Source organism: Miscanthus floridulus, chromosome 6, assembly GCF_019320115.1.
Source record: "Miscanthus floridulus cultivar M001 chromosome 6, ASM1932011v1, whole genome shotgun sequence".
Taxonomy (NCBI): Eukaryota; Viridiplantae; Streptophyta; class Magnoliopsida; order Poales; family Poaceae; genus Miscanthus; species Miscanthus floridulus.
In genome coordinates this window covers 128,798,599-128,822,774 of record NC_089585.1, presented here as the reverse complement: position 1 = coordinate 128,822,774, position 24,176 = coordinate 128,798,599, and the positions used below count along the sequence as shown (strand labels likewise).

The window sequence follows — 24,176 nt, the reverse complement described above, 5'->3', positions numbered from 1 at the left end:
CCCAAAAAAGGTTAGGGCCAAGCCCCGACCAACTCCACCCTACAACCCAGGTCTGCAACCTAAGGCCTGCTACAGAGACTCATAAACCGTCAGGGGTCCGTGACCTCTCTGGGAGAGATCAACGAAGCAAGAGGTTGGGGTGATGCGCAATGCGGAACCCAAAGCATGATATGGCTCGGTCATGTAGAAGAGACAAAAGGTCCAAGACCTACGAGTCAACACACGATCATGGAAAACCTCATGACCATAAGCGAAGAGGTCATGGAAACGTTTCCTCGCATCATCAATACAAGAAGAACCCACCAATGACCTCAAGCTAAACCCGCAAGCATGTCCCTCACGACACGGAGGCTCGTCGCCTCCGTAAGGGAAACACCAGCATTGAGAAAAGGGGAACTCTCACCTTAGGTATCCATAAGTATTAAAGCGGTCATGTCACACGACAATGCAAAAGGTACAAAGGATATGGTGCCGCCTCGCTGGTGGCACCACTAAAGCCAAAAGTAGATGTCACGCTCCCATTGCTAGAGCGTGGAGGAAAAGGACGTTGGCCATGATTAGAGGGCCCTCTGTGTGCACCAGGAGACTTCCAGGAAGCACTCTTGGAAAGCATGGAGCCCACCTAGACAACGGGAGCCAGTCCCATCCTCACGATGGTAGGAGGAGACCGACCGATGACCAAAGTGCACCCGCATCACGACTGCACCCTAGTTAGCGTAGGCAGCGTGATAAGGCAGTGCTACTTCATCCTTCTCCCATTCTACGAATGGCACAAGGCAAACGCCAAGTGACCCCCCTCAAAGGTCATGACACATCGCTGGCCAACGCACGGCACCCGGGGAGAAGCCGAGGACGTCCCTAGCCATCGTCTGCTTTGGGCACTTGAGCCGATAAGGTTTGGGGCAAGAAACGGCGGACAGATGGAGGCCCGAGGTCGCATATGACCAAACTCAGCGCCAGTGATGCCTCCCGCTCCTTTGCTCGCAAGTTCCCTTCTAGCACCAACTGTTGGAAGGGGTGACATTGGTCCCGACCATCATCGACAATCCCTAGTGGGACGCCTAACAAGAACCGCATGGTTCCTCTCAAACAACGTTACTCTTGTCTCATCACCCTCTTCAACTCCCAGCCATACAGGAAAGTCGGGGAGGGCCTTGAAATCACAGCCATGGGGTAGATCAAACAGTAGAAGAGTCTCTATTTATGGGCCAGAGCAGACCAAAACCGCATAAAACTCCCACGCTGCATGGTGGGAGAGTTCGCAGGCTAACGCCAGATACCCGCGTGAGATCGAGGGAATCAAAAACCCTCCAAAGAGGTAGGGCCGGTCTAGCGTCGACGAGACCACTCGGCCCCCACCTAGGACATGAACCCCGATACGTAGCACACTAACACGGCAAGGCTTAACATCACGTACCGCGTCGCTAGGAGCAACCTGACAAGACAACAGCAGCCAACCTGCTGCATTAAAGCACCAACACCCATGAAGGGTCGAGCGACGAAGCTCACACGAGCCACAACTATGGACCCCCAAAAGTGCTTCCAATGCGACACGGCCTCTCAGCGCATTTCACCGATCACTTCCGACAGATCGCAAAAAACGCTCAGGAGCTACTGTCGGGGTTACTGGTCGGGGTTATAACCCCCCTAGGTGTCTCAAGGCCACCGATTAGTTAACAGGCCCCGAGGCCTTGCAATTACGCAGCTAGTGAACGGGTCCAAACGGACTCGAGGCCCGAAGTTCGGAGCCGAGAGCGAGCCAGGCCGAACGCTAGGGCCATGGTCAACCCATGACCTCTTCCCCCCCTGCCTTTAGCCGCACGGCGCTCGAAAAGTGCACGACCTCGCCCCCTTCGTGGCCCCTAAAAGGGATGGGGCGAGGTCGAGCCCCGCCAGGTACACCTACTGTGTCAAGGGCAGGCATGCCTCACTAACCCCGCTAGGATTGAGGGGACAACAGTCACCTCGGTCCGATCAGACGCCAGCCCTGCGCCACAAAGATCAGACAAGACAACATCGCCCCGAGGCGATGACGACACGCATGGGGACCCCCCGGCCAGATACGGCCCCGACAAGATGCCATGAACGATCTCACCCACTATGGATAGGATGCACGACAGGGGCCTTGACTTAAAGGCTACCTAGACCGACGAGAGCCACGACCCCCAACAATCGGGATTCATGGCCCTCAGCTCCTCAGCGATGACCAAGTGATCGATGACCTAGAGCGGCTACCTAATGTGGGTACGATGCCCCTCGGAACCAGGAGACGACGACGAAGGCCACGACGGACACCGTGTTGCACAAGACGACTGACGAACCACCATCGAGGCTACAGTACCGTCATAGCCGGCACAGTAGCGCCACGTCATATCCTGTCGCAACGTGGCCAGAAGACCGTGACGATAGCCACAACCGGACGTGCACCGGAAGACGGCGTAGCTTGTAAGCCAAGTTAGCTAGGCTCTCGACCCTTCGGTTGGAAGAACCTCCTCTTTGTATAAGCCCTGGCCCCGAACTCTATATAAGGGCAGCCAGGGCACCCATCTCGGGAAACGGTTCACATCCTCTACCATTCTATTCATTCACCATTGTAGCAGGGCTCCTGGAGCTTTCCTTCGGGTAGCCTTTAGCCTAGCATAGGTCCTTCCATCTCTTCACCATTCTTGCCACCCTCCATTGTAAGAACTTCAGAGTGTTCAAGCGAGGAACACGCACTCGATCATCTCTGAGACTAAACGTAGGGCTCCGGCCTAAATCAGTATAAATCCTTGTGTCTATTGGATGCTACCACCGTCTTACTAGAGCAGCGCGGCAATCGTATAAGTTTACTAGTCTGGTTTACAAAACACCGACAATTGAAAACTCCAAGACATTATGATCGCTTGAGAGCTTACTTCACATATATGACCTGTGCGTATCATCATTATAGCGTCTCAAGGAATCAACGAAGTAAGCATAAGAGAGTTTTCTTAAGGAGAAAAATAGTAACAGAGTTTGTTCAGTTGTTAGGTTATCAGCATATGATTCCTAGCTAGGTCACTATGTCATGCGTGCATGCGCTTGTTTGTATACTAAGTTTTAGTCTTTATAATCTCTGCATGTTTTGCTTCATGCTTACAGGACATGACTACAAATATATTGGTGTGCATCTCCATGATGATCACAAAAAAAAAGGTTGGAAAAAGAACGGCCCTCCATCACGTATATGTACGTCCTTGACCGCTGCTTTTTCTCATTGTGTACCTTTAGTTGCTTCTTTGGTGTAGGACCAGTCAAACGGAATATAAGATACCAAAATTCGTCACTAACCGATTCCATAATCAAGCTCAAGCGAAAGAATCATCTAATATAATATGTAATGCACGCACTAGTCGTTTTGTTTATTCCTAATAATATATATACATCGAGCTACAAATATATTGCTTTTTGATAAACATTATTGTTTCGTTCTTCGGAAAAATGATATTGAACAAGGTTTTGGGTGCCACAAATAGACGCAGATTTTGTTCACTTGGCGAGTTACACTTTGAAGTCTATAGAAATGGAGATCTTTACCAGTCAAGGACCACGGTTAGCACTTGTTCTTTGGAAACTTTTTGATGCCTTTTTCATATATGTTTTTAAAAATTAATTCATCAATGTCATTCAAATAAAAAGCAAGAGTAGGAAAAACAAGTACGATGGAGGAGTGGAGGGCGATGCATATCATATTTTTGAGACTTAGCCAGGCACATGCATGAAGGGCTGGTTGTGTACTTAGAAACATTAGGTTCAAAGCTCAGCTGCAGGTTCTGATTCTCCCGTGCGGTTGACGAATGAGCTTGGAATGAATCAAACGTATACCGAACCTATTCGATGCATAAATGCACGCACACAACCAAAGAATGGACGAGAGCTCGGAATGGCGTGGCCGTGGGGTCCTGAGACTCCCTGCCGTTCGTCCTGCATCTGCATAATGCATGGAGCCTGAAGGCAGCATGCAGCAGCTATAAATAAAACGCAGCCGATGCAACTAATAACACGCACCACGCACACAATTAACTCCATCTATCGATATATAACATCATCTACAGTTCCCCCTCCGATCCTAAGTCTCGCCAATCTCCTTGCAACAAAGCAAGAGCAGCGACCGGAGTACGACGACCCAGCAACTTCCTCGATCAGAAAGAAAAGGTAACTAAAGGATGCGAGCTAGGCATGGCAAGTGGTTTTCAGAACCCTGTTGCAATCTTATCGCATCTTTGCTGCTGTGTTGGGACACACGACACGGTTTAGGTTACCTCTGACTTTCTGTATGGGTTAAATTCCACGACGATGTTGCTCAGGTGACTGTTGCATACAATGTGTATGTGACGACTATGTGAGGGTGGCATCAAAAGGGGGCAGTGTGTGCAATTTAGGTACTCGCTGTTTCCCGTTGACACCGCGTGCGAGCCGTCGTCGTCTACCTTGCACTGCATGCTCAACCTATCCAAGCTCCCCGGCGCAGCCCGCACCCTCCGCAAAAGGGAGTGCGACTGGCCGGGGAAGAAAATTGGGTGGACGCTAGGTTCATGCTGTCGCTCGTGCGCCCCTAGTCCCGATGGGTGTCACGAGATAAAATCATACATCCCGGGAGGGGGTGGCTCCTCCGCAGCACGTGGGCTCTCTGCGCAAGCACATGGCTTGTCTGACTACACGTGCAGCTCAGCTGAGTTGGCTGCGCATCTTCCTCTCACAAGTCCGGCTGCGCATCTTCCTCTCACAAGTCCGGCTGCAAAATTAGGTCTTTGTTGTAGTACCTCCAAATAATTATGAGTCGTTTACTTAGTGAGACCCTATGGCTAAATTCATCTATTGCTTCCTATGAAGTAATATGTGAAATATATATTTATTTATTAATTGATTTTGTAAAAGTAGATAAATAAGGAAAGTTTTAGATATAAAAATCTTTTTTTGATCTAATTGATAAAGTGTGATCTCTTTAACATGGTATAAGCCTTTTTATTTTGCAACTTCACATTACATAATTTAATCAGTGTAATCAACATCTAATGTACGTGGAGCCATTTGATTAGCATGTACATTCACAGGTACTTGACAGCTACACACGTTGCAACATGTTTTAATTTAGAAGAGATACTCTTAATATGCATTTTAGCATCATATTGTATACATGACGAACCTGCTAATTTTTTCTATAGTAGGTATCCTAACGCTATATAACTTGACCTCATGATAGGTTTATATATATATATATATATATATATATATATATATATATATATATATATATATATATATATATATATATATATATATATATATATATATATATATTGACATGAGAGTGATTATTAATATACCAAACTTAAAAACTATGCATAAATAATAATTATTTGTCAAAAAATGAATTAAAATATATAAAATAACCTTTTCTGTATATAAATTGAGCCGCGTGTAAGTACGACAAATCAGCGTGACACCATTCCGTGCCTTGCACTTGCGCGGCAGACAAACGTAGAAAGGGATGGGCCCCACTTCTGTGTAAATCACGGAGGGGAAGGGTTCCCCGATTACGGGATGTTGGTAGATTTCCTTTGTTTTTCTACATTATTTGTTTATTTATTGAATTTAAAAATCTAATAAATCAATAGCTCAGATTGTTTTGAAATATTACCATGTACCGTAGCATTGCCCGCAAAATTAATCCTTCAGCGCTCTTGCCATCTCCGCCTCCGACGAGCGCCACCGGCTGCGTCGCAGGCGCCACTGGCACAGCCACGCCACGCCAGCAGGGCCGGGATGTCGTGTGCACTGTGCCGTTAAGGTCAACTGAATAGCTACGTGTATACTTACTCTTCCTTTTCTCGGGTCATTTCAGAGTTTTATGATTATGTTTTAAAACCTGAAGATATTTTGCCTAAGAGAGATTCTTGCCAGTATGGTAACGTTGGCCATGAGATGAATGCGTCAACGGGGGAGGTGACCCCCTTGATGGACACTGAAGCGAAGCGCCCTGCGCCCCTGCTGCCCCATGGAGTCCCATCTGCGAATCCACGGTTCGACGGCCCGCCCGAGGCTGCGAGCGTGAAAATGGCTAGTGAAGAAGATGAAGTAGCCCTTCCGCTGGCCGCCGCGGCACATGACGTCGTGGTCCTGCGGATGGGATGGCGCTAGCGGCGTGTGCGACGCAGCCGGTGGTTGCTCGTCGGCATCGAAGATGAGGGGATCAATTTTAGAGCCTGACGGGGACTTTTAGGAGACGAGACGCGGAGCCGACTCAAGTAGAGCCGCGTGCCTGCGCAGAGAGCCCAAGCTCCTGGGACGTATGATTTTATCCCGCGACACTCGTCAGCCATCGGGGCTAGGGGCGCACGGGCGACAGCGTGGACCTAGCGTCCACCCAATTTTCTTCTCTAGCCGGCCTTATAAAATGGCGCCCCCCACACCACGTACCTCGCCACCCCACCTCGTGCTCGCAGCAGCTAGCCTCGCACAAACATTTACCACGCTGCACCTGCACGCAGCAGGGGTCGAGAGCGCAGCGCCGGCAGCAGCTAGTGATCACTGGTAGACTGGCAGTGACAGGTCAGGCTTGGCGCCACCGCCTGCCGTCACGTGCGCATCTGCAGTCACGTACACACCACGGGGGTGAAGACTGAAGAGTGAACCGCCTCCTCAATTCTGACCTGGACGCTCTTTGCTTCCATGGACATCCACCAGCAGATTGAGATGCCGGAGAACGTCGTGGCCACGTACTACTACCCGACGGCAGCGCCGGCGGCCATGGAGGTCTGCGGCGCGGAGCTCGGCCAGGGCGCGGGCGACAAGTGCTTCGACGACGACGGCCGCCCCAAGCGCAACGGTAGGTTTCATTTCATTTGAACCGACAGGAGGAGAGGACGGACTGCCGGCCCGGCCGTGTCGACGTGTCGTGCTAGATGTGCATGCTGACGTACGGGCTGTGCTGCAGGGACGATGTGGACGGCGAGCGCGCACATCATCACGGCGGTGATCGGCTCCGGGGTGCTCTCGCTGGGGTGGGCCATCGCCCAGCTCGGCTGGGTGGCCGGGCCCGCCGTGATGCTGCTCTTCTCGCTCGTCACCTACTACACCTCCTCGCTGCTCGCCGACTGCTACCGCTCCGGCGACCCCTGCACCGGCAAGCGAAACTACACCTACATGGATGCCGTCAACGCGAACCTCAGTGCGTGCTCTCCGCCTTCATTCGTTCCTCCTTCATTCTCATCACCAGCTAGAACTACTTACTCTGTGGCCTGTGCATCTCTGAACTGAGAATTTCGTCGATCGAGCAGGTGGCATCAAGGTCCAGATCTGCGGGTTCCTGCAGTACGCCAACATCGTGGGCGTGGCCATCGGGTACACCATCGCCGCCTCCATCAGCATGCTGTGAGTGAACACACAGCCGCGCACGACTTGTCTGCTCTTTCATTTGCGCGTGAATAGTGTGTGACTTGACGATGGTGTCGTGTTGGTGCAGCGCGATCAGGAGGGCCAACTGCTTCCACCAGAAGGGCCACGGCAACCCCTGCAAGATCTCCAGCATGCCCTACATGATCATCTTCGGCGTGGCGGAGATCTTCTTCTCGCAGATACCCGACTTCGACCAGATCTCCTGGCTCTCCATCCTCGCCGCCGTCATGTCCTTCACCTACTCCTCCATCGGGCTCGGCCTGGGCATCGTCCAAGTCATCGGTATATACGCTACGTTCTTGCAAGTTGCAAGCATCAGGTCATCAGCCAGTGCCACAACTTCTTACGATGAATGCAACGCTTGCATATGCAGCGAACAGAGGCGTGCAGGGTAGCCTGACCGGCATCAGCATCGGCGTGGTGACCCCGATGGACAAAGTGTGGCGCAGCCTGCAGGCGTTCGGCGACATCGCCTTCGCCTACTCCTACTCCCTGATCCTGATCGAGATCCAGGACACCATCCGGGCGCCGCCGCCGTCGGAGTCGACGGTGATGAAGCGCGCCACGGTGGTGAGCGTGGCGGTGACCACGCTCTTCTACATGCTGTGCGGCTGCATGGGGTACGCGGCGTTCGGCGACGGAGCGCCAGGGAACCTCCTCACGGGCTTCGGCTTCTACGAGCCCTTCTGGCTCCTGGACGTGGCCAACGCCGCCATCGTGGTCCACCTGGTCGGCGCCTACCAGGTCTACTGCCAGCCGCTGTTCGCCTTCGTCGAGAAGTGGGCCGCGCAGCGGTGGCCGGACTCGGCGTACGTCACCGGGGAGGTCGAGGTCCCGCTCCCGACGAGGCGGTGCAAGGTGAACCTGTTCCGGGCGACGTGGCGGACGGCGTTCGTGGTGGCGACGACGGTGGTGTCCATGCTGCTTCCATTCTTCAACGACGTGGTGGGGTTCCTGGGCGCGCTCGGCTTCTGGCCGCTCACCGTCTACTTCCCCGTGGAGATGTACGTGGTGCAGAAGAAGGTGCCGCGGTGGAGCCCCCGGTGGGTGTGCCTGCAGATGCTCAGCCTCGGCTGCCTCGTCATCTCTGTCGCCGCCGCCGCTGGGTCCATCGCCGGCATCGCGTCCGACCTCAAGGTCTACCGCCCGTTCAAGTCCTACTGATCAGATTCACGGGAGATGCAGCATGTGGTATATAGGCACACATATATATAGCTGTGTCCAAGAAGTACGACCAAGTACACGTCGGAATCCAAAATGCACACGGCGGTATCAAAACCGAGAGGGGAAAAAGTTAGCAGTACTGAACAGTGACACGCTCGAGAAAGTTTCAGTGTGTCGCGCTGTTCTTATGTTGTACGCCAACCTTCCAAAATTACCTATCTTGATCAGTTGCCGACATCGAAGTGTCAAAAATTGGGGAGAGATACGAGATACCGAGAGCTGTGTCACGCTGGCGGAGAACAACAACCTCGATCAGTCGATCGCCTAACTTTGTCGCGAAATTTCACGTCCTCGTGCGGACCCGAGTGGTCGAGGAGCGAAGAGCAGTGCAACTGCAATCCTGGCTCCTGCGGTGTCCTGCGCGAGCGTTTCCCTCCCCGGCGTTCTTTCTGCGCGAGATTTTGGGCGCTGCGGGGAGCAGGGTGGACGCAGCGCTGGTGTCTGGTGTCTGCGTTGCGGGACAAGAACACGCCTGTCGTCGAGCGGCTGGAGCTCCGGGCTGTCCGTGTGTTCGTGTACGCCGTGATGTGGTCAGCGGTGAAGGACCTGGACGGCGGCGGTGGCATCACCACGGACTGATGCTCTCGTCTTTTAGGGTGTACGCGGCGCTGGTGTCTGCGTTGCAGGACAAGAACACGCCTGTCGTCGAGCGGCCGGTGCTCCGGGCTGTCCGTGTGTTCGTGTTCGTGTCCGCCGTGATGTGGTCGGCGGTGGCATCACCACGGACTGAAGCTCTCGTCTTGCAGTTGGCTCTGAACTAGAGTCCGCACTATCAACTGTTGTCACAGATTATTATCTCGTGCGTTGGATTATTGACTTCATTATCATCAGGTTGTTCAGATTGTTGACATGCAATTCAGTTAAGCCTTTTTGTGCCTTTAATGTTTCGGTTCCTCCATTTGAAGCATGCATGATCACTGCACATATCACTGTTGAAGCATCATGTGTGCATGCTGGTTCATTTCTGGTAAAAATAGCATAATTTTCGAAACTATGGTTCGTTTGTTGAGAGCATTGTTTAACTGCTGAATGTCAAACAATGAAAGAACAGTAGCAGCGAATTTCCAAATTTGCATAGGAGGTGTATGTTTTAGATGTCCTCTATCAAATAAATGGACAAAGTTTCAAATTGTGTTTGTAACTTGATGCAGAATGTCTTTGTTCCTTGACGTTTTGAGGATGCTGGAGTTACTTCGAAACCTACAAACTTTGGCTATTACTCTCTCCAGTCAAAAATACTTATCACATTTGGCTTTGCAATAATCTAGGATATATTCTTAGAAACCTTCAAAATTACAACATTTTCAGGTATTTTAAATACAAATCTACACATATAACTTGCATTTTTAAAAACGCAATAACTTTATGTTGCCCTAAATGGCAAGCTTTTTTTACCAGAAGAAACATCTTGAGAATAGTTTAATGTTAGTTTCAAGTTCGTTGTCTGAAATCTCTTACTTTTGTTCTCTTTGTATGAATTATCTGATCTAATTAGTAGGACTTTAGCGCAAAACTATTTTTTACTAAACTTGAGGAAATGATTATGGAATTTCATTGGACTACTGACAAAGATGGCCATTGCATGACATTCTACTTTATGACTAGAAATGCTAAATGGAAAATTTAAACTGTGTATGTGATGTACTGATCTCCAAGATAAAGCAATTGAAAACCTAGTTGCCAAAGGACGAAAGGTTCATCGTAAAACAGCAGTATCAGTTAGTTCAAAAAATATTCAGTTAGTGCAGTGTTTGGCTGCCCTCTGTTTTTGGTCACAATGCTTTTGGTTTTTTTCCGACATCATGGGGAAATTCCACAGAGTATTTTCCACTGTACGTCTGTGTGTAAAAGTTAATGCTGCTCGTTAGTCTCGTGTGGGGAGATTGATGTGTTCTCCTATTTGGACTGCTTTAAATCTTCGTTAGGAAAAATAGAGCACATAATTTCAACTTTGTCATAAAAGAAATAATAATAATAACTAGATGGAGATTACAAATTGAAATTACTACTGGCTACTGTAAAGGAAAGACACAGAACTATATTAAGAGCTAGCTAATGCTGACAATCTAATCTAGTCCCTAAAGCTCATCATGGTCATCCTCATCGTAGGTGTCTGACGGTGCACCGCCGGACCTCTGGTACACAGCCGAGATGACAGGGCTGCACACGTCCTCTAGCTCCTTGAGCTTCTCCTCGTAGTCCTTGTCGGCATCCGAGTTCACGTCGATCCACTCGTTCTCCTCCCTGACTGCCTCCTCCACCTTCGTCTCGTCGGCGTCCATCTTGTCGGCCATGTTGCTGTCGTCCACCGCGCTCTTCACCTGGTAGACGTAAGTCTCTAGCTTGTTGCGCGTGTCGACCCGCTCCGTCGCCTTCCGGTCCTCCTCTGCAAACTCCTCCGCCTCGTGCACCATCCGGTCGATCTCCTCCTGGCTGAGTCGGCGGGCGTCGCTCGTGATGGTGACCTTCTCCGACCTGCCGGTGCCCTTGTCCGCCGCCTTCACGTGGAGGATGCCGTTCACGTCCACCTCGAAGGTCACCTCGATCTGCGGCGTGCCCCTTGGCGCCGGTGGGATCCCAGAGAGGTCAAACTTGCCGAGCAGCTTGTTGTCCTTGGTCATGCTGTGCTCGCCCTGGAACACCATGATGGTCACGGTGGTCTGCCTGTCCTGGTACGTGGTGAACACCTGCGTCTTTTTCGTCGGAATCACCGTGTTCCTCGGGATAAGCTTGGTCATCACCCCCACCCACGGTCTCCATGTCCAGAGTCAGCGTCGCAACGTCGATGCCAACCATATCATCTTTGGCGTGCCCGCTGAGGATACCGCCCTGGACGGCGCGCCGTACGCGACGGCCTCGTCGGGGTTGACTCCTCTGCTGGGCTCCTTGCCGTTGAAGTAGTCCTTGAGCAGCTGCTGCAACTTGGGGATCCTGGTGCTGCCGCCGCCGAGCACGATCTCGTCGATGTCGCTCTTCTGCAGCCGGGCGTCCGCCATGGCCTTCTTCACCGGCACCATCGTCTTCCGGAACAGGTCGCTGTTGAGCTCCTCGAAGCGCGCCCTGGCGAGCTGCTCCGATATGTCGACGCCGTCGAAGAGCGCCTCGATCTCCACGCGCACCTGGTGCTAGTTGCTGAGCGCTCGCTTGGCGCGCTCGCACTCGCGGCGAAGCTTCCCCAGCGCGCGGGCGTCGCCGGAGATGTCCCGGCCGTGCTTGCGCCTGATGAGCTTGATGAAGTAATCCATGACGCGCTGGTCGAAGTCCTCGCCTCCGAGGTGGGTGTCGCCGTTGGTGGCGAGCACCTCGAAGACGCCGTTGTCGATGGCCAGGATGCTGACGTCGAACGTGCCGCCGCCGAGGTCGAACACGAGCACCTTCTTCTCTGGGCCCTTCTCGTCTTTTTTTCTTCTCTAATACGCAAAAGATTTGCGTATCATTGTAATTAAGAAGAAGAGTTTAACTATACACACGACATGCTTCTAATGAGCGTCCTAGGAGATATTACAGTTGTGATTGTTTCGAACTTCGATACTACATAAAATTAAACGACCGAACTAAGAGCAGCGCCGTAACCTACGGAGCTGGGCGTCTCCGCTACAAGCCACACGACCTTGCTCCGTCATCCGAGAAGAGTCTTCTACCAGCCCTAGCATTGGTCACTGGGAACAACATGTCCAGTGCTTCCACTTCGCTCGACGTCAAGTTCCTTGCGAATAAGTCGTCGTATGCTCGCTTGGACGCGGATGAGATTGGAGCTGCCGGTGGTGTAAAGCCCATCCTCCGCATGAGGAGCACCTCGCCCCGATTGGAGGGCCCTTCTCGTTGATGCCGTAGGCGATGGCCGCCGCGGTGGGCTCGTTGATTATGCGCAGCACGTTGAGCCCAGCGATAAGGCCAGCGTCCTTGGTGCCCTGGCGCTGCGCATCGTCGAAGTAGGCCGGGACGGTGATGACGGCGTCTATGATCTTCTCGCCGAGGTAGGCCTCGACCGTCTCCTTCATCTTGGTGAGCACCATGGTGCTGACCTCCTCAGGGCTGAACTCGCGCACGTCGCCTTCCCTCACCTGGACCCGCACGTGCGGCTTCCCGTTCCTCTTGACGACCACGTAGGACAACAACTTCATGTCCTGCTGCAGCACGGCGCCGCTTGGCGTCGTAGATGGTGCGCTCTGGGTTGGCCGCCGCCTAGTTCTTGGCGGCCTCGCCGATGAGGCGCTCGCCGCCGTCGGTGAAGGCGACCCATGAGGGGGTGATCCAGTTGCCCTGGTCGTTGGCGATGATCTCGACGCGGCCGTACCGGTAGACGCCGACGCACGAGTAGGTGGTGCCCAGGTCAATGCCGATCGCGGTGCTGCCGGCTCCTTCACCGGCCGCCGCTGCATAGGACGGGGCCACAAGAAGTAGCCCGGTGACCAACAGCGCAAACAGCAACTTCCACCCTCCTCGAGCCATCGCGTTGCCGTAGTTGTCGTCGTGTTGCGATGTTGGTAACACATGAAACGAGACGAGGACGTGGGTTGGGTACACACCACACCCGCGTCGGTATATAAAGCCACCTGCGGGGCGAGTCCCAATTTCTGAGGTTGGCTGAATTGGAGGCGGTGTCTGACTCACAGCAACGTGCGTTGGCCAACGCGTGTTAGACACGTCGGCCGCGTGATATGAGCCGTTCATGTTTCTAATCGGGCGGTCAGGAGACGACTATGACGTGTTAGGGGGGAGGCATTATATGGGCAGATTTTGTGGTAGTAGGCTATAGTTATGGTTGTTGCCATAATGTATATGTCGGTGCGAAAAGTGATCAACAAGTAAATATTTATCGTTTTGCCGTACGTTGTGATCGGATGTGGCCTAGCACTCAATGACACAGGGTTTATACTGGTTCAGGCAACGTGCCCTATGTCCAGTTTGAGTCGGTCGGTGACTTTATTCCTGAACCCAGGTGCTCAAAGTTTGCTGTGGGGTTACAAATAAATAGGAATAAGATGGGGGTGTTAGAGGTTCGGTCAGACCCTGGACCGAAGGGCCGAGAGTGACGGGAGCTCCTACATGCGCTAAGTATTGAAACGTACGCTCTGTGTAGCTTTAGAGTTCTAGAGCAGTGAAGTTGTTCTAGTGCTCAGAATACCTAAAGCCAGCAGAGAGAGAGTCAGAATTGATCCCTTCGTAATCGATCGTCCTTTTTAGGAGAGAGTGTATCCTTTTTTATAGGTGAAGGGGATGGCCTTATAAGTGAGAGAGAGAGTGAGAGTGTGTGTGCCCTAGTCTTGTTGACCACGCCGTCGGGTACAAGATGGTTTGTCGGCGTCCACAATACTGTTGACGCCCAGATGCATGTGGTAGGCTCCATCGTGTTTTTCTGGTACGGCAAATGTCGACGTCTATCATAATGTTGGACAAATGTCGGCGCCCACAACACTTTTCGTGTTCTGATATGTCTGAAAGGTCGCAAAGTACTCCTCTGGCATAGTCTGACAGTACTGTCCTGCAGGTGTATAGGGTACGGTCCTCGGTATTGCGGTTGACTTGAGCGCCTTGCCTTGTCTGCTCCGTCTGATTCTTAGGTCCTTACCGAGCGGGCGTCCCCGTTCGGTCGTTCCCAGTCGGCTCCGACCGCGCCAGTTGGAGAAAGAGCTGTAAACAGAGGTTCGGTGCACTTTTCGGTCGAAGAGGTGGTCTAAGTCGGAAGCGAGCGTCATTCCCTCCTTGGCCAGGCCTTCCGGTCGGAGAGGCGGGTCGGAGTCGTAAGTGAGCGCCGTTTCCTCCTTGACCGGGCCTTCTGGTCGGAGAGACGGGTTGGAGTCGAAAGCGAGCGTCGTCCTCTCTTTGGTCAAGCCTTCCGGTCAAAGAGACGGGTCGGAGTCAAAAGCGAACGTCATCCCCTCCTTGGCAAGGCCCTCTGGTCGGAGACTGAATCGCTCTTCCGGCCTGTCGTTAGGTCTCTAGGCCGGCCCAAAAGTTACGCGTCGTTCACAACGTCGTCTGCTGGGCCGAGCTTTTGCTGGGAAGCAGGCCCATTAGGAACCCCGGATTTATGAACCCGACAATATATGAACTAGGTGGTCTATATAGGCAGCTTTTGTGTTAGAGAGAAGAATTATTTGTTTATTTCTTATGGACAATTCATAGGACTATAGAAGCCTTTAGCTATAGATTACTCTATAGATTACCTCCATAATGTTTTCAGCTAGCTAGAGAATATTCTAATGCGACTTATCCGCGACCCCTCCCCACTTCACCGCAAGCCATCTTCCCGCCACAGGCTCAAAAGCAAGCGACTCCCACTCCCACCCACTCACACGCACGGCCGCAGGCAGAGGCAGCAGGATGTGGTCGGCAGCGGCGGCGGCGGCGCGCGCGGTGTCCGTGTCCGTGTCCCCGGTCCCGACGCCGTCGCTCCTCAGCGGCCGGCGCGGCGTGCCGCGGGGCGGCCGGGGGGTGGTGTCCGTGCGCAGCTCGTTGTTGGACTTCGTGGGCGGGGACCTGGTGCGGCCGGACCTGGGCAAATGGCTGGACGACGTTGAGAAGCACAAGGCGCTGGCCATCTACCCGCCGCACGAGGGTGGCTACGAGGGCCGCTACCTCAACCGCCTCCGCTACCAGGGCTACTACTTCCTCGACCTCTCCGCGCGGGGGCTCGGCGATCCGGAGACCACGCTCACCAAGGTCCACCCCGTCTGCCCGGTACGTACGCACGTTTTTTTTTTGTTCTTTCTTTGTTCTTGCTGTTGTTGTTCCGTGACCATTGGTCGGCGGCGGCGCCAACGGGGAGCGGCCGATCGAAGAACTGACTCGATCGGAGTGGTGCCGTGACTGCAGCCTAGCCTCGGCAGGCAGCCGGTGGCGCGGTGGTACTTCCCGCCGGAGGTGGACTACAGGCTCAGCCTGCTGCACCCGGACGCCAAAGGCCTCGTCGTCTGGATCATGGAAGCCAAGGTGCAGTGGCTGCTTGCACTCACCTCCATCGATCGGGACTTTTTTACTGAGTACTCTGTTCTTGAACCTCTTCTTTTGGCCTCTGATATGTATGCAGGTTCTGTCCAAGGCCGAGCTGCAGTTCCTGGCCATGCTCCCAGACATCCGCCCCAAAGTCAGGGTGATCGCAGAAGTCAGCAACTGGTACATGCGTTTCTTCTATCTCCAATTCTCCATGTTCAATTTCCCACAACACGGGAGCACTTGTGGCTAAACTATTATTACATGATCCTGTTGGACGCGTGCAGGAGAAGTTTTGTTTGGAAGCCACTGAAGCAAATTGCAGGCCTTGAGCCGAACCCGGACGCGGAAGAATGATCAAGCAACATGTCTGGGGCAACTACAGCTACACTCAAATTGCTTCTGGGAGATCTCTCCCTGCCATTCTTGCAGCTTTGCACTGAATGAGAGAGGCAATTAATAAAGATGTGCATACATTTTGGCACAAAATTCAGAAGAGAACCACTGCAAACCATGTAAAAATTTGGATATGTCTAGGTGAGATTAAGTTGTTTTTGCCCCTCCTGTGAACTGAATTTTTCCTATAAAATTGTACTGTCTTCTAGCTATATTTACACAGTCTTATTACTATATTTACAATAGTTTCTTCCGTGTAATTTATTGGACAGAGTGATATAAGTCAGAAATAACACAAATATATGCCAAATTTTTCAAACAAAAATACAAATTATTTCTATGGATTCCAGACATCAAAGAAATATATATCAAATTATTCACAAATTCTTCACAAATTTAAAAAAAATACAAAATCTTCATAAAATTTCGAAATGCCGCGCCACGCTGCCGACACCGACGCCAACACCGGGGACGGCGTAGCGTCCGGCCTCGGCTAGTACTGTGAGATATGGTACTGCCACATCTGTTGTTGTTGCTGCTGTGTCGGCGTGAGTTGCTGCAGCTACTTTATCATCATCGCCGACGAGGTCGCGGCGTGGAGGCCAAGGCGGGGGCGGCATGACGCGGGCGGTAGATCGGGCAGCAGCTCTTGGGCCGGAGTTAGATCCAACGCTGAAAAATTCGGTTGAGAGTGGCAAATAAATCATACGGTTGACGTATAGCGTTTCCGAAAAAATTCCATATATGTGAATTCAAGTACAGATCACGGTCGCACGCAACGCGTTCAGACTTCAGATAATTAGACAGGCGGCGCACACTTGTCCGGCACGCCGGCCGGCCGGCCTGCTAAGTTTTCAGCGGCGCAGGTACACGAGGTCGGTGCGGAGCAGGAAAGGGTAGCCGATGCCTTCCTCCTGGACGGGAACAGCACAGGAGGCTCACCACGAAGCCGATCGCGAGCGGCACGGTGTTGACGACCTTCCGGGGCACGCCGGGGTAGTAGCACAGGACCACGTCGTGGTGCGAGGCGGCGAACGTCACGAACGCCACCAGCGCCAGCGTGGTGTGGAACAGGTCCGACCACCGCAGCCTGTACCGCTCCGGCTCCCTCGGCCCCTTCCTCCTCCGGTGGCTGCCGCCGCCGCAGCAGAACGTGCGGATGCCCGTGGGCGTGGCGACGCCGTACCGGAGGCGGCCCGAGGCTGAGCGGAAGCTGTCGGTGAGCGTGAAGACGACGCAGGACGCGGCGCACAGGGCGACGAAGGCCGTGGTCAGGATGCGGTTCAGCCGGGTGCACTTGCCGTCGTCGGTGAGGAGAGGGGCGAAGATGGCGAACGCGAGGATCGTGGCTGTCGGGAGGAGCACGTTCAGGCGCGCCGTGCCGCCGAGGACCAGGTTGAGGACCACGATGAAGCTCCTGCTATCGTCGTCGTCCTCGTCATCCTCGTCTTCGCGTGGTGGATCGGCGACATCGTTGCTCGCTTGGTCAATGAGGACCTTGCATTTTTTCCTTCTCCGCCATTGATGTTGAGGTGAAGAGTGCGCGAGGAAGGTTGGGATGAGACGAGCTCTGACAAGCTCAACTAAAGAGCCGCTAAACTGAGCGACAGCTGAAAAGAATCCACCTTCCGGCATTCTTGACGAGTTGAGTTGGACATGAACGAAAACGAATTGCTTCAGCATGAATAGCGAGGCAAGTGCCTTCCCCTCGCACAGAAGCAACGAACATAAGATGAATGAATTGCAAAAAACGCAGATCAGCAACCAGACCACAAGTGGATGGGCGGCAAAGTTTCTTCAAGGAGCCTTCTTCAGATTCTTTCCCTATCTTCTAATTTTCTATCCAAAGAATACAACAGTTACTGTGTCGCTGCAAACGGGTCTTGTATGCCACCGTGGTGTGTATCAAAAACTGAATCTAAGCCCATTCTGGGCATTTCGAGATGTATAACAGAGGTTCCCCAATACTCTACACCGGTGTCTCAAAAAATTACAAGGGGAGTGGCTTCTTTACCTTTTGGAATCCTAAAACACAATCTACAAAGGTGTGTATCAAATGAAAGAATGGCTGAGCATGGCCACAGATCACCAAGCATTATAGCGTTGATCGAAATGATTCTGTTGCCCTTGGTGATCTAAGTGGGATGCCTTCAGCAGCAGATCTAAGAGGAATTCCTTCAGAAGCGTCGTACGCATGTTTAGGAATCCGGACAGGTAGAGTTGGTGGGAGACCTGTGATACCAGAGTGAAACATTACCAAAGTTTAGTGTGTGTGTGTGTGTGTGTGTGTTTTGGCACAGATGAAACAAATGAAAAGTGGTGAGCATTATATCATACCATCAACCATGTCTTTTGTCTTGTGGAGAAGAAATGTCCCTGAAAGAATGGTAACAAAACCACACATCTCTGTTACAATTTGAGTTGGATTTTGACGATCCCAGTCCTGCATGCAAGTAGTTTAGTTGTCAATAATAAATTACTAATGTCAAGAATTTTCACTAAGAACAGCAGCAACTACTAACAACTGTATGGGGGAATACAGACAACCATGCCCGAAGGCTTGAACTGGATAAGTACATGACGAAACAATTCATGGAGCATTGTCTGTCAACAGCTAAACCAGCCAACAACAGAACTCAAGTTAAATGGTCATTTCTGGGAGCACAAGCTTAAATATGTGTCATGAACTAATGGATCTCATAACCAATCTGTGAAGACCATGTTAATTTGAGAGAGTACAGTAGCACAAGGTATCTGAGAGCATGCATTAATCCATCGGCCAACGCACCCTTATCTCTCTATTTCTCCACCAGCCAGGCAGCCACCATAAACCCCTGCTCCTCTGTTGTGGGCTCTTCATCAATCAACTACCACTAACATCGCATTTCCATCAACCAGCATCCTTTCAACCATCATGCAGCAAATATCAAACGAGTCCTACCCTTTTTTTTTGCGACAAAAAACAAGTCCTGCCCTAAGAAGCCTATTTTCTGTACTCTTATTAAAACTACAGCTCTCAAGCATATAACAGATTATCAGAATTTCCAGCACCTTTTCTTTTCGGTGTGCACACTAAGTCTCTTCCCAGTAATTAACACAGCTACAAGTTCTAGCAAGCTCATCTAGCCTAGGCTGTTTGTTTGAATCAGGTAGATTAGTCCTAGGAGAGGTTTCGTTGCGCTTCTTTCTTATCTGTTTCTGGGTATCAGACTTCTGTATTTCTGTTGTGATAATGGAAATGGGGTACACCCTCACTTAAAAAAAGTTCTAGCAGGTTCATGTTGAAGCAAGCAGCAAAGCATTTCAGCATGATCTGCACATCAGCAGTATTACTGATAAGTCACTCGAGACACTGGGGTCGAGGGCCCAGCATATGATGTGAATATTGAAGGAATGGAGAAATTAATGAGAAACAGGTGTTTAAACATTCAATTCCTAACTTCTACCTGTCCCTACAAGGCTCGTTTATCCTTTCGAAAAAAACAAAGATGACACTTGAAAAATGTTGGGCACAAAATTTGAGGTTGAGTAATAAATTGAAAAAGTTTGAACAGGATAATCTAATTTTGCCACTAGAAGCTGCAGGTAACAACTAGCACTAGAAGTTGCTTCCCTCTATACTTTTAATCTAAACAAGCACATATCATTCCATGTCAAACAACTTGCAGATAGAAAAGTAGGGCAACAAGTGTACTGCATTGAGGCCTTGTTTAGTTCCTCTCCCAAAACTTTACACCCTATCACATCGAATGTTTGGACACATGCATGGAGTATTAAATATAGACTAAAAAAATAACTAATTGCACAAATTGCGACTACTTTGTGAGACGAATCTTTTAAGCCTAACTAGTCCATGATTTGACAACGTGGTGCTACAGTAACACATGTGCTAATGACGGATTAATTAGGCTTAATAAATTCGTCTCGCGGTTTTCTGACGGATTCTGTAATTTGTTTTTTTATTAGTATCCGAACACCCCATGCGACACCCCCATGTAACATCCGATGTGACACCCCAAAACTTTACACCCTGGATCTAAACAAGCACTGAATGTTGCCAAAAAAGAGAGAAAAAACATTACCTTGAACATTATCACACTAGCCAAAATGGTTAGTGACGTGAACATCGTATAATATATCGGTGATACAACTGCTGTGTTGAAAGTGTCAAGAGCCTACAAAAAAACTAAATTTAGTTGGTTCACTAGAGTTAGGATGCTCCTTCAAACAACATAGATAAGTACCACACCAGAATTCTATAAAAGTAGGATCAGGTGAGATATATTAACCCTAATAGCATTGCAATGTCTATTATGGCATATTATCGACAGTAGTAATAGTACATGCTCTGCAGGTTACAACAATGGGTATTGCACTGATTTGCTATAAAACCAAAATGAGCACAATACACAATATGAAATCATCTGGTAGAACAGCCACAATTTTTGGATCTAAGACAACGCAAGAAGGAGAAAACAATTACAATAGCAGGAGAAGAGCAAGGTACCCAATTATCAAATTACTCAATGGGCCAAATATGATAAATTCATAATATGCATTGCATAAGATGTTAAAATAGGAGTTTGTTTCACATCAACAATTCATTACGACTCATGTAACTACCAAGAGATGGATACTCGACCACTAGCCCTTGAATTCAAATGAGCACTCAATAAGCATAGATATATCCTGCATTCCTGACAGCACAGTGCTACTTACTTCCATGCAGAACATGAAAACATGTGACACAAAAGTAATTGATGTTGATGTACTCAATGCTCACTATATATACAGTTATGCACCATTGAAATTCCATTAAAATGAAAAATCACTATTACCTTGTTCAGATAGTTCATCTGTGTTACTATACATGCAACAACAACAATGGTGAACAACCATGTTTGCGGATAAATTAGCTGGTTCATGCCAGAAAAGGTCAGTTTCAAGGCTATTCCAAGAGCTTTCACACTCATGACCTGCCAACACCAGCACATTTTGAAGGGAAAGAGAATTAGAGCATAATAATCACTCAACAAATACATATTGAGAGAAGTAGTGCCAAGTGAATGTGTAAAACACATACCGACAGAGATCCTACAAGGGAACAAACACCAATATAGACCATGATGTGTGTCTGACCATATTGTGGAATAAAGTAGTATATGAGGACAAAAGTTGCAGCAAGAACGATGACAGCATAAGATAGAAAGGCTGCAAGACCAAAACTTATGGCATTAGCTCTTACTGAGATAATATACCAAAGTGGCGTAATTAATATTTGATAACAACTAATTGGGTAAGAAAGGAGGGTACCTGGCTCAGTAGCAAGATCCCACACTTCTGCTACAGATTCAATTGCGCGCTCCTGAGGGGCATGAAGTACAATAGTTGTTGAACCCACAGCACAAAGAACACACCCAAGTATACCAAATATATGCAGCTTTTCCTTCAACATAATGTCTGCAAGAGCAGCACTGTGAGAGAATCATGTTAGAAAAACGAAGCAACAAAAGGACATTTGGATAACAAGCAGCATCAAGGCAGCATGTGTTATATTTCTTACCTAATTATGATGCTAAGTGCACCAAGTGGTGTGACCAAGATAGCAGGAGCAAAAGCATATGCTGCAAAGTTAGCCACTTCTCCAACAATCACTGGAAAATAGCACTAAGAATCATCAATACTATTACATTATTCAGCACTAGCACAACAGAAGGCCTACTCGCATGAGAGGTGACCTACTTGTAATCATTCCTGCCCACCATAATGGTTCGTACAAGTAAGAGTAACCACCAACACCTGCAATTAACCACCAATGTAAACAAAGTCAATGACTGAGAACAGAATATCTGCCGGTAAATCTCAGAGCTGAACATCCCTAAAATGGAGTGACCGAAACCCAACTCTTCGAAAGCACTGCATGTCGAACATCCACGACCATATTTTCCAGTCAACAGTAACCTCATAAAAGTCAAGCCAGCAAATAATCCCTTTTTCACCTTGTACCAAACCACACCTCCCTTCTACAGTCCAGCCTACACGAACTGGAGTGCATCTAGAATTTATGTACTCAGTGGATAAGCAACAGTCACTAAACAAACTTTTGTTGAACTAACAAATGCATGGCATAAGAAAAATGGGGGAAAAATTCTATGCGACCTCCGTGCGACACCACCTAATCGTGTGATGCGACACCATTCAAAAATCTAACTGCTCGGCTCGATCACACAGCACCGCTGATCGCCTTGCCTGCAGGTGGGACCTGCGTGCAACAAGCAGAGGTTGTCGCACGGAGGTTCTTTTTTTTCCCAGAAAAATGAGCAAAAGACAATGCACAATATGAAACCATGAATATAACCGCCACACAAGTCACAGCTACATGTAAATGACCTACCTCGAATCAGGTCAACTCCCTAGCCAACACAATTTATTACAATATCTGAACTAACTTCAGGTATACACTGTCACAGATCCGAAGCACGCATACGGCATTCAACGCTGAACGGGAAAGGGGATTCCACGCCCAATCGAAAACCGAGCCACGAGGCCGGCCCTCTGCGCGCTCACGTAGCGCCTCTAAGATCAAATCGAAAACGCAGCAGCAGACAGCCCAGCCACCACGATCTACGGAGCAACGCAATGTCTGGATCGATGGGAATGGAAGGGATGAGACAAAGCAAGTCACCTGCGCGGACGCCAGACGCACCGGCCTTCTTGAGCCCCTTCTTCTTGACGATGAAGCTGGCCCCGATGAAGAAGCTGGAGGATAGCGCGAGCACCAGCCCCTTGATGTTGTCCGCGGACATCCCCTCTACCCAGCTCCCGCCCGCCGCGGAGGTGGACGCCTCCGTTGCCATATCCGCCGCCCGACCACACCAGGCCCCAGAAGCCCTAGCCTCCTGAGGGGCAGCGCGCAGCCGCTAGATCACACGACGGCGGCGGCGGCGCATGCGAGATCCGGGCGCGGCGTGGGGTCCGGTAGGCGGTCGCTCAACTAACCCAGCAGCGGCAGGGTTGGTCAGTCAGTCACCAAACGCGAGGGTCCCGCATTCGGCGGTGGCAGGGATTGCGTGGGCGGAGAACGGGAGGAGAGATCAAAACTCGAGCTGGGGGGAGGAGGCGGAGGGCGGCGGCGGCCGTGACGCCGGCGAGGCGGAGGAGGCGAAGAGAGATGGAATGGAAGACTGAATATTTCGGTGTGGACTTGGGTGGGTGGCTAGCTAGCCAGTTGCAGTTGGCTGTTGGCTCCCGACTCGAGGCTTGCTTGGCATCGAGGCAACGAGCCGGAGCGTCAGTGAATTCGCTCGCCTGGTAAACGGCACCTAAAAAATTTCACGTGCGCCGCGAGTGCAGGTAGCTCAGTTCCGCGTTTGGGCCTGCGTATTTCTTGGGCCGGTCTACGTCGGGCCGTTGGGCAAAATTCTAGTGCAGCCGCAGTTTAAGGCTGTGCCAGGTATGCTCTTTCATATATGGTAAAAGTCTACTTTACCTCTTTCAACTACCGTAAAAATCAGCTTTTCTTCCGTGAACTAGAAAACCAGATATAACTCCTCCCTATATTTTTAAACTAGACATATGACTTTCTCTAGGTGGTTTTTCTTTTTTCTTTTATATTTATTTCGACTAAAATATTTGAAAAATCATAGTAAATTATAGAAAAATCATAAAATAAAAAATTCAATTTTTTTGGACTCTACATGATTAGATATACGCAGGAAACATATGATATGGTATGTTTTAGTATAAATTTTTTTCTCTAGCTTTAGATCTATTATTTTCTGTGATTAATTCATAGCTGTAGTTTATGTGGTCCTATTGTGGTGAATTTTTTTCGGTAGACTAATCATTGCATGCTTGACATGTAGTAAAAATTTCATGCTCATTGGATCATGTATGACTGAATTATAGATTTATTCAGGTTTATGCTTATTAAATAATTTTTAAATAGTTAAAGTGTGTAAAAATAGAAAATATGTGTGCTCTATGTAATATTACTATTGTTATATCTTATGAACACTTAATATAATCATGTTTTCACAGAGAAAAATACACAAAGAACATACATTTTCTATTTTTACACACTTTTAATTTTTTTAAACTATTTAATAAGCATAAACCTGAGTAAGTCTATAATCCAGTCATACATGATTCAATGAGCATAAAATTTTAACTACATCTCAAGTCTCAAGCATACAACAATT

The 24,176-nt window shown here is 49.9% G+C and overlaps 3 protein-coding genes and 2 pseudogenes across 6 annotated transcripts; 2 read left to right on the top strand and 3 right to left on the bottom strand.

The window, feature by feature from the left end:
• Positions 1–4,046: 4,046 nt before the first annotated feature.
• LOC136459577 (amino acid permease 3-like) lies at positions 4,047–9,060 on the top strand. Of its 3 annotated transcripts, none has more exons than XM_066459414.1 (6): positions 4,047–4,176; positions 6,709–6,850; positions 6,959–7,192; positions 7,302–7,395; positions 7,487–7,701; positions 7,793–9,060. In XM_066459414.1, exons 2-6 carry the CDS (start codon positions 6,718–6,720, stop codon positions 8,581–8,583), a joined length of 1,467 nt encoding a protein of 488 aa, XP_066315511.1. In that variant the 5' UTR covers positions 4,047–4,176; positions 6,709–6,717; the 3' UTR covers positions 8,584–9,060. The 3 variants fall into 3 exon arrangements, with proteins under 3 accessions (XP_066315511.1, XP_066315512.1, XP_066315510.1); XM_066459415.1 differs by having other exon boundaries at positions 4,051–4,176; positions 6,712–6,850; XM_066459413.1 differs by lacking the exon at positions 4,047–4,176 and having other exon boundaries at positions 6,470–6,850.
• A 1,661-nt stretch (positions 9,061–10,721) lies between these two features.
• LOC136459576 (heat shock 70 kDa protein BIP5-like) lies at positions 10,722–12,782 on the bottom strand (annotated as a pseudogene).
• Positions 12,783–14,870: 2,088 nt separating this feature from the next.
• On the top strand, positions 14,871–16,080 carry LOC136459575 (NAD(P)H-quinone oxidoreductase subunit N, chloroplastic-like). Of its 2 annotated transcripts, XM_066459412.1 has the most exons (4): positions 14,879–15,327; positions 15,463–15,579; positions 15,677–15,762; positions 15,867–16,080. In XM_066459412.1, the coding sequence occupies exons 1-4, from the start codon at positions 14,971–14,973 to the stop codon at positions 15,934–15,936; spliced, it is 630 nt and encodes a 209-aa protein (XP_066315509.1). In that variant the 5' UTR covers positions 14,879–14,970; the 3' UTR covers positions 15,937–16,080. The 2 variants fall into 2 exon arrangements, with proteins under 2 accessions (XP_066315508.1, XP_066315509.1); XM_066459411.1 differs by lacking the exon at positions 15,463–15,579 and having other exon boundaries at positions 14,871–15,327.
• Positions 16,081–16,648: 568 nt separating this feature from the next.
• Positions 16,649–17,658, bottom strand: LOC136456939 (protein DMP7-like; annotated as a pseudogene).
• On the bottom strand, positions 17,514–23,211 carry LOC136456938 (probable magnesium transporter NIPA4). The gene is made up of 9 exons (XM_066456952.1): positions 22,661–23,211; positions 21,718–21,774; positions 21,539–21,629; positions 21,289–21,449; positions 21,059–21,186; positions 20,814–20,951; positions 20,058–20,150; positions 18,313–18,418; positions 17,514–18,207 (listed from the first exon to the last, which is right to left on the bottom strand). Exons 1-9 carry the CDS (start codon positions 22,830–22,832, stop codon positions 18,071–18,073), a joined length of 1,083 nt encoding a protein of 360 aa, XP_066313049.1. The 5' UTR covers positions 22,833–23,211; the 3' UTR covers positions 17,514–18,070.
• Between the last annotated feature and the right edge of the window lie 965 nt (positions 23,212–24,176).

Excerpts from the sequence above, each read along its gene's own strand:
- LOC136459575 (XM_066459412.1), top strand. The coding sequence starts at position 14,971 with ATGTGGTCGGCAGCGGCGGCGGCGGCGCGCGCGGTGTCCGTGTCCGTG. Across the intron at positions 15,580-15,676 it reads TCTGGATCATGGAAGCCAAG|GTTCTGTCCAAGGCCGAGCT; the intron begins GTGCAGTGGCTG and ends ATATGTATGCAG. Across the intron at positions 15,763-15,866 it reads ATCGCAGAAGTCAGCAACTG|GAGAAGTTTTGTTTGGAAGC; the intron begins GTACATGCGTTT and ends GGACGCGTGCAG.
- LOC136459577 (XM_066459413.1), top strand. The coding sequence starts at position 6,694 with ATGGACATCCACCAGCAGATTGAGATGCCGGAGAACGTCGTGGCCACG. Across the intron at positions 7,396-7,486 it reads GCCGCCTCCATCAGCATGCT|CGCGATCAGGAGGGCCAACT; the intron begins GTGAGTGAACAC and ends GTGTTGGTGCAG. Across the intron at positions 7,702-7,792 it reads GGGCATCGTCCAAGTCATCG|CGAACAGAGGCGTGCAGGGT; the intron begins GTATATACGCTA and ends TTGCATATGCAG.
- LOC136456938 (XM_066456952.1), bottom strand. The coding sequence starts at position 22,832 with ATGGCAACGGAGGCGTCCACCTCCGCGGCGGGCGGGAGCTGGGTAGAG. Across the intron at positions 21,187-21,288 it reads GGATCTTGCTACTGAGCCAG|CCTTTCTATCTTATGCTGTC; the intron begins GTACCCTCCTTT and ends TTGGTCTTGCAG. Across the intron at positions 18,208-18,312 it reads GACAAAAGACATGGTTGATG|GTCTCCCACCAACTCTACCT; the intron begins GTATGATATAAT and ends CTGGTATCACAG.